The 6,167-nt window shown below is 56.8% G+C and overlaps 1 protein-coding gene across 1 annotated transcript; it reads left to right on the forward strand.

The window, feature by feature from the left end:
- The first annotated feature begins 925 nt into the window (after nt 1-925).
- MAD2L2 (mitotic arrest deficient 2 like 2) lies at nt 926-6,158 on the forward strand. Its single transcript, XM_052653921.1, has 9 exons — nt 926-1,011; nt 1,463-1,514; nt 1,617-1,735; nt 3,029-3,100; nt 3,665-3,765; nt 4,561-4,655; nt 4,974-5,047; nt 5,504-5,596; nt 5,819-6,158. The coding sequence occupies exons 2-9, from the start codon at nt 1,475-1,477 to the stop codon at nt 5,858-5,860; spliced, it is 636 nt and encodes a 211-aa protein (XP_052509881.1). The 5' UTR covers nt 926-1,011; nt 1,463-1,474; the 3' UTR covers nt 5,861-6,158.
- Nucleotides 6,159-6,167: the final 9 nt, after the last annotated feature.

The following is a 6,167-nucleotide window of genomic DNA, read 5'->3' on the forward strand; positions in this document are numbered from 1 at the left end:
TTTGGCTCATCTGTAAAACGAGGACAATAATAGCAACTGTTGCAGTGGAATTGTTTTGAGAATTTAGTGAGCTGGTTCACGGACACACTTAGCTCAGTCTCTGGCACTTGGCTTGTTCTTGTGCTTTGTGTACATGCTCAGTCGTGTTCGACTCTTTGAGACCCCATCCCATGGATTGTAGCCTGCCAGGCTCCTCTGTCCATGGGCTTATCCAGGCAAGAACATTGGAGTGAGTTGCCATTTCCTCCGGCAGTGGATCTTCCTCACCCAGGGATGGAACCCCTGTCTCCTGCGTCTCTCGCATGGGCAGGCGGATTCTTTACCGCTGAGCCACCTGGGAAAAGGCTCTATAAATGTCAGCTATTGTTACGATGCATATCCCGGGAGGTTTTTTCTTCTTGGGAGGTAAAGACTGGCTGCATTTAGGCTCCAGATGAGGGTGGGAACGGGGACGTCCCAGGTGTTCGCCGGCCCTCCCCTATCCCCGCCCCGGAGCCGGCGGATTCGCTTTCGGTTGGGCAGCTGAGATTCCGGGGATGGTGACTTTGGAGCTAGCGGTAGATGTCGCTGTCCAGAGTGCCCGTCTGTGACCTCCAGTGGCTCTCACCAGCAACACCTACCTGCCCTCGTCCCTTACGTCCTAAAGCGGGAGAAATCCCCTGAGGAGGAAAATATGTTGCGATCCAATGTGGAGACCAAAGTTGTGTGTGTGTTTTTTTGCGCCCACCTTTAATTGGAAGGAAGCGGCGTGGCGCAGCATCAGCGGACTTGGGATCACTTTGGCGCCCGGACAGGGCCCACCCCTCTGACAGCCCCTCCCTCCCGCACCCGTGGTTGGCTGAGCGGGGAGTGGGCGTGGCTGAAGCCGGCGTTAGGACCCGGCGGAGCGCCGCGGACGTCACGGAGCGGCGCCCCTGCCGCGGGTTGAGCGGGAGGCGCGCGGGAGTAACCCGGTCGGTGGTCTCCCTCGCTGGGGGCCGGGCCCCTAGCCGGGAATCGAGGCAGGAGCCGGTACGGGGAGAGAGGGGAAGGGCGGGATTCTAGCAGGGGAGGAATCCAGCCTCGCAGGGGGTGAAGTCCTAATTTCAGCCTAGTTTCGCTTTCCGCGTGTCCAGTTTTACGTTCCCGGCCCTGCGCATCCAGTTGTTCCCTCTGCGGTCGCTGCCCTGCCCTTTTATGCAGGCACAACTCTGGCCTTTTCTAGCGCCACGAGACTGCAGGCCGAAGCGGCCAGTGCACGGAGGCTGATCGCAGGCGTTAGGCTGCCTCCCAGCTCTAACACCTGCGTGGGGCGGGGAAGCGTGGAGGGCGGGGAGTGGGCTTTCCCAGCTGCTCTGGTTCCATGAGAAGGGACGGGCAGCCCTCCCCGGGTTCCCTCCCAGGTCGAGGGGAGGGGCAGCGGGAGTGGGCGGGCCTTGAGGCTGCCTGGGCCTCTGGAACGAGCTCCTGCCCCACCCCCCAGGTGTCGGGAAGGATGACCACGCTCACGCGACAGGACCTCAACTTTGGTCAAGGTAGGGAGGCTGGACCTGCGGACCTGGGGCAGGGGGCGAGGGAGGGCCAGGGCTAGCGGGCTCCCCCTTCCACGAGCGCACCGGGTTCTGTTCCCCTCTCAGTGGTGGCCGATGTGCTCTGCGAGTTCCTGGAGGTGGCGGTGCACCTGATCCTCTACGTGCGTGAGGTCTACCCGGTGGGCATCTTCCAGAAGCGTAAGAAGTACAACGTGCCTGTCCAGGTGAGCCCCCACAGCCAGGTTGGGTGCACTGGTTCACCCCCGAATCACAGAGCGGATGGAGAGGGGATTTTTCACTCTTCCACTTTCAGGCTCAGCGCCCTCATTCCTCAGCGGCCTGACCTTGCCTTCTAGTTCACAGAAGCAGCTGATAGCTCCACAGCCTCCCATCCCTCACTGCCATGGCATCTCCTTGCCTCCTCTCTGAACTGGGAATTCCCTTTGCCAGAAGTTAGGGACCAGGTCCTCTGATTAGAGTCCCCCCGCCCCGCCATCTTTTTAAAGGTCTCCTGAAGCTGATGAATGGTTAGTTGGAGGGGATTCCTAGGCACCTTCTCTCTCCTCTCATTTACCCTAATTGTAACAGTTTGTTTTAGGTTAAAAGGCAGAGGAAGCAGTAAATACATGTGACTATATCACCAGCCTCTAGAAGTTCTTGTCCCTCAAAAAGCACTCAGTAAATATTAGAACAAATGACTGAACACTGGAAGGTGGCGGAAGCTTAAAAGATATATGTGGGGGGTGGGGGAAAAAAAAGCAAAAGGATATATAGGGAAAATGAAAAAAAAGAATCAGCACTTACTGAGGACCCACTGTGTAGCATGCTTCCCTGGTGGCTCAGTGTTAAAGAATCCACTTGCCAATGCAGGAGATCCGGGTTCAATCCCTGGGGCCGGAAGATCCCTGGGGAAGGAAATGGGAACCCACTCCAATATTGTTGCTTGGAGAAGTCCATGGATAGAGGAGCCTGGTGGGCTCCAGCCCATGGGGTCACAAGAGTCAGACCCAACTTAACAACTAAACAACACTGTATACTAGGTACTTGTCTCACTTACTCCTCCCTTTTTCTTTTTAAATGAGATCTTCCACAGATGAAGTAAGGAAAGAGGAGTTAAGCCTGAGGCCACTCAGGTCCTTAGTTCCAGATTCTTAATGTTTGAAAATGGATTAAATTCCTGAATCCCTTCTCTGGAAAAACACCTGTATACTCAAACCTCCACAATTTAGAGACATCTTAGACTCTGGAGGAGCTCAGTGGCCCTGCATTAGGAACTCCTAATGCTGTATTAAATGCTAATGTTGGAACTGAATTCTTAGGATCTTCTAACTTCTTCCCCTCTGTGGATAGTTCAGTTCTTAGCCTCATGATGGGTAGTCTGTCTCCTGGTGGGGAGCCCTAGGAAACAGCTGGGCCTTTCTCCAAAGGCAGGCAGGGCCTTGGGCAGCTGGAGAGGGTGTCAGGGTTCCCCCCATCAGTGCTGCAACCTCACCAGCCATCGTGGGGGTTGTGTGTAGATGTCCTGTCACCCGGAGCTGAACCAGTATATCCAGGACACATTGCACTGCGTCAAGCCGCTCCTGGAGAAGGTGAGAACACCAGGCTGCCAGCCTACCCTGCCTCCAGTGCCCCTCCATGGTCCAGGATGGGGCAATGCTGGGACCCTTTCAGGTCCATATGACTAATAACACCCAGAAGCCTATTCCCTGCTCTCTGGAAACCACCCTTGCCCAGGGACAGGCCCCAGGGCATGTGGGTATGTTCAAGGCATGCTGGGCCTGGAGCCTTGGTTCTTGGAATTTGCTGAGTGGGGCCTGCCTTGAGGGTTTGGGGTCGTTCTCCCAAGTTCCTTTCTCTTCTTCTGCCCCAAGTTCTGTCTGGGCTTGGCCCTTCAGGGATTCCATCTGTTCTGCTCCCTGAGACATCCTAGCATCACAATGGGACCCAGCATCCTTTCCTCTCTGTGGGTACCACTGGGGTGCCTGCTCAACTTCTTTCTGGGATCCCAGGGATTCTGGGCCTGGAAGCTGAGCAGGAGTGTGAGTGTCTTTCCCAACCTTCCCTGGGCAGGGAGCAGGTGGCAGGGAGGGGAGTGGGCGGGGGAGGGGGAGGCGGGGACCCAGCTCTGGAGGAGGGGGTTCTTGTCCTTGCAGAATGATGTGGAGAAAGTGGTGGTGGTAATTTTGGACAAGGAGCACCGCCCAGTGGAGAAATTTGTCTTTGAAATCACCCAGCCCCCGCTGCTGTCCATCAGGTGCGCTGCCTTGTTCCCCATCCACAGGCTCCCTAGCAATACCCCTACTCTAACCCCTTTAAGGCAACCCCTGAATGCCTTGCTAAAGGCCCGGGAGGACACGTGGTGAGGTGTGCCACCTTAAAGAGGGCTGTTAGTGGCTGAGGCACAGCTGGCCACCCAGCAGTCTCTGGACGTCACACAGGTTACACAGAACACCCTCCTGTATGACACCTGGAAAATCACGGTATTGGCAAATGCCTGGTCCCAACCTCCTTTTATAGATGCAGAAATCAATCAACTGTGTCCTGGTTCTCAGATGATCTTGACCTGGTCACCCAGAGCCAGGACACAGACCCAGTTTCCTGACTTCCCAGTCAAGCATCCAGTCCATAGTCAACTAGAAGTTGACCTTGGGTGGCTGTGTTGGGCTGGTCAGCTGCTGGCTTCCTGTGGTAAGGTCAGGGCACTAGAATCTGTCCCTACTTGCTGTGTGGCCTCAAGCAAGCCCTGTCCCTTCCTGGCCTGGTGTCCTGATTCTCAGACTAGGCTGCACATTGGAACCACCTACTAGGGTTCTTTATGCTGCCGCCTACCCCCCTCCCCCCATCCCCAATTCTGACTTAATTAGCCTGGGATGGGACAAGGCCTTGGTTTTAAACTCCCCAGAGGATTTTAACCATGTAGAATCAAGTAGGCAGGCCCTCAGAAGCACCAGGCCCTCTGTACCCCTAGGGCTGCTTCCAGGGTTGATTGCCTGCCAGGGGGAGGGGGCCGTGCATGTGCTGGGAGACTCTCCTCCTCTCTCCTTCCCAGCTCCGACTCTCTGCTGTCTCACGTGGAGCAGCTGCTCCGAGCCTTCATCCTGAAGATCAGTGTGTGTGATGCTGTTCTGGACCACAACCCCCCAGGTGTGCTCGTCCCCACCCCTTCCTCCCCGGGCATTTCCATGGCTCCGTGTTGGCCTGTGTCCTTGGGTCCCTACTTGGCTGCACCAAGCCTCCTCTTCCTTCCTGCCTTAGAACCCCTCTTAAGAACCCTCCTTCTTGAGGAGGCCTCCTTGATTGACTCCATCTGGGGTTAAGTCTCCCTGTTGAGTGTCTTGTCTGAGCACTGGGTTCACGCTCTGCTCTGTGGGGCTGCCGTGCCAGTTAGGCTGTGTGGGAAAAGGTTGTGTCCAGCGGCAGGCATGGGGTGGCCCAGGCTTGACCGAACTCTGGCCTCTTTAGGCTGTACCTTCACCGTTCTGGTGCACACGAGAGAAGCTGCCACTCGCAACATGGAGAAGATCCAGGTCATCAAGGTGAGAGATAGGACTGGTCTAGGAGGGTGGGCAGGAGACAGTTGGGAGGTGCTGAGAATCAGAGTTCTGTGTGAGCAGGGGTGTTGCCTTAGCAGGGTACTCATCACACTGCTTATGTCAGTGCCTGGCATGAGTAGCTCTCCTGCATCAGCTCTGTGGTCACCACCTTGTCAGCGCCCCACCTGGGCACTCAGCGCTGAGAGGAGAGGAGCCTCGATCCAGTTTCCGAACTGGTGTTTGGGGCATGTTGAGTCACTGGGGCCCCCAGGCCAGCTCAGATCTACAGACTAAGCCTTTCTGGTGGGGGAACCTGGGAATCTGCACAACGGCAATTCCCTGGTGGCTCTGATGCTTCCTGAAGTCCGAGGATGCCAATTCTGGAAGGGGAGCGGGGAGCAAAGTGAAGATGGGCAACGGGCCGGCCCCCTGCCACCCTTCCCTTGGTCCCCTCCCCAGGACTTCCCCTGGATCCTGGCAGACGAGCAGGATGTCCACATGCACGACCCCCGACTGATACCTCTAAAGACCATGACATCAGACATCTTAAAGGTGAGCTGCTTGGGGCCCCTGTGCTGAGGCCTCGCCAGATGGCTTGTGGACAAAGGCTCAGGGGAAATGACAGGGCATGCCTGGCATAAGGCTCCCAGTCCCCTCTTCTCTTGACCCCTGGCGGTGGCCACACAGCCCCACCCTGGGTGCAGACCCCGTGGGTTCCCCAAAGGAGGTGCCATGGTTGTCCGTCTGACTATGTTGTCTGTTCCTGTCTATCAGATGCAGCTCTACGTAGAAGAGCGGGCGCATAAAAGCAGCTGAGGGTGCACCTGCCCTCCCCAGTACCCCCCAGGAAAGCCACGACTGTCGGACTTTGGGGGCCGTGCTGCAGGGCCACCCTGATTCCAAGTGCTCTTATTGTCTCTGTGTATGGACCACCCCTGCCTCCAGCCCCGGGCTGCTCAGGCCTGGTTGCCTTCGTGGAGGGATCGCTCCCTTCTCCGCCAGGAGGGCAGGGAAGAATGCTGGGACCTCAGTTTCTCAGCCTTCTGGGATTCAGCCGGCCAACGCTGTCTGTCTCAAATGCTGTGCTGTGAGTTGTTTCAATAAAGAGCTCCCAGGGCTGAGC

The sequence above is a fragment of the Budorcas taxicolor genome, chromosome 16, assembly GCF_023091745.1.
Source record: "Budorcas taxicolor isolate Tak-1 chromosome 16, Takin1.1, whole genome shotgun sequence".
Lineage (NCBI taxonomy): Eukaryota > Metazoa > Chordata > Mammalia > Artiodactyla > Bovidae > Budorcas > Budorcas taxicolor.

What these genes read in the sequence shown, in the direction of transcription:
- MAD2L2 (XM_052653921.1), top strand. Translation starts at nt 1,475, where the DNA reads ATGACCACGCTCACGCGACAGGACCTCAACTTTGGTCAAG. An exon ending in GGACCTCAACTTTGGTCAAG is followed by an intron (nt 1,515 to 1,616) that starts GTAGGGAGGCTG and finishes TTCCCCTCTCAG; the next exon opens with TGGTGGCCGATGTGCTCTGC. An exon ending in TCTGGACCACAACCCCCCAG is followed by an intron (nt 4,656 to 4,973) that starts GTGTGCTCGTCC and finishes TGGCCTCTTTAG; the next exon opens with GCTGTACCTTCACCGTTCTG.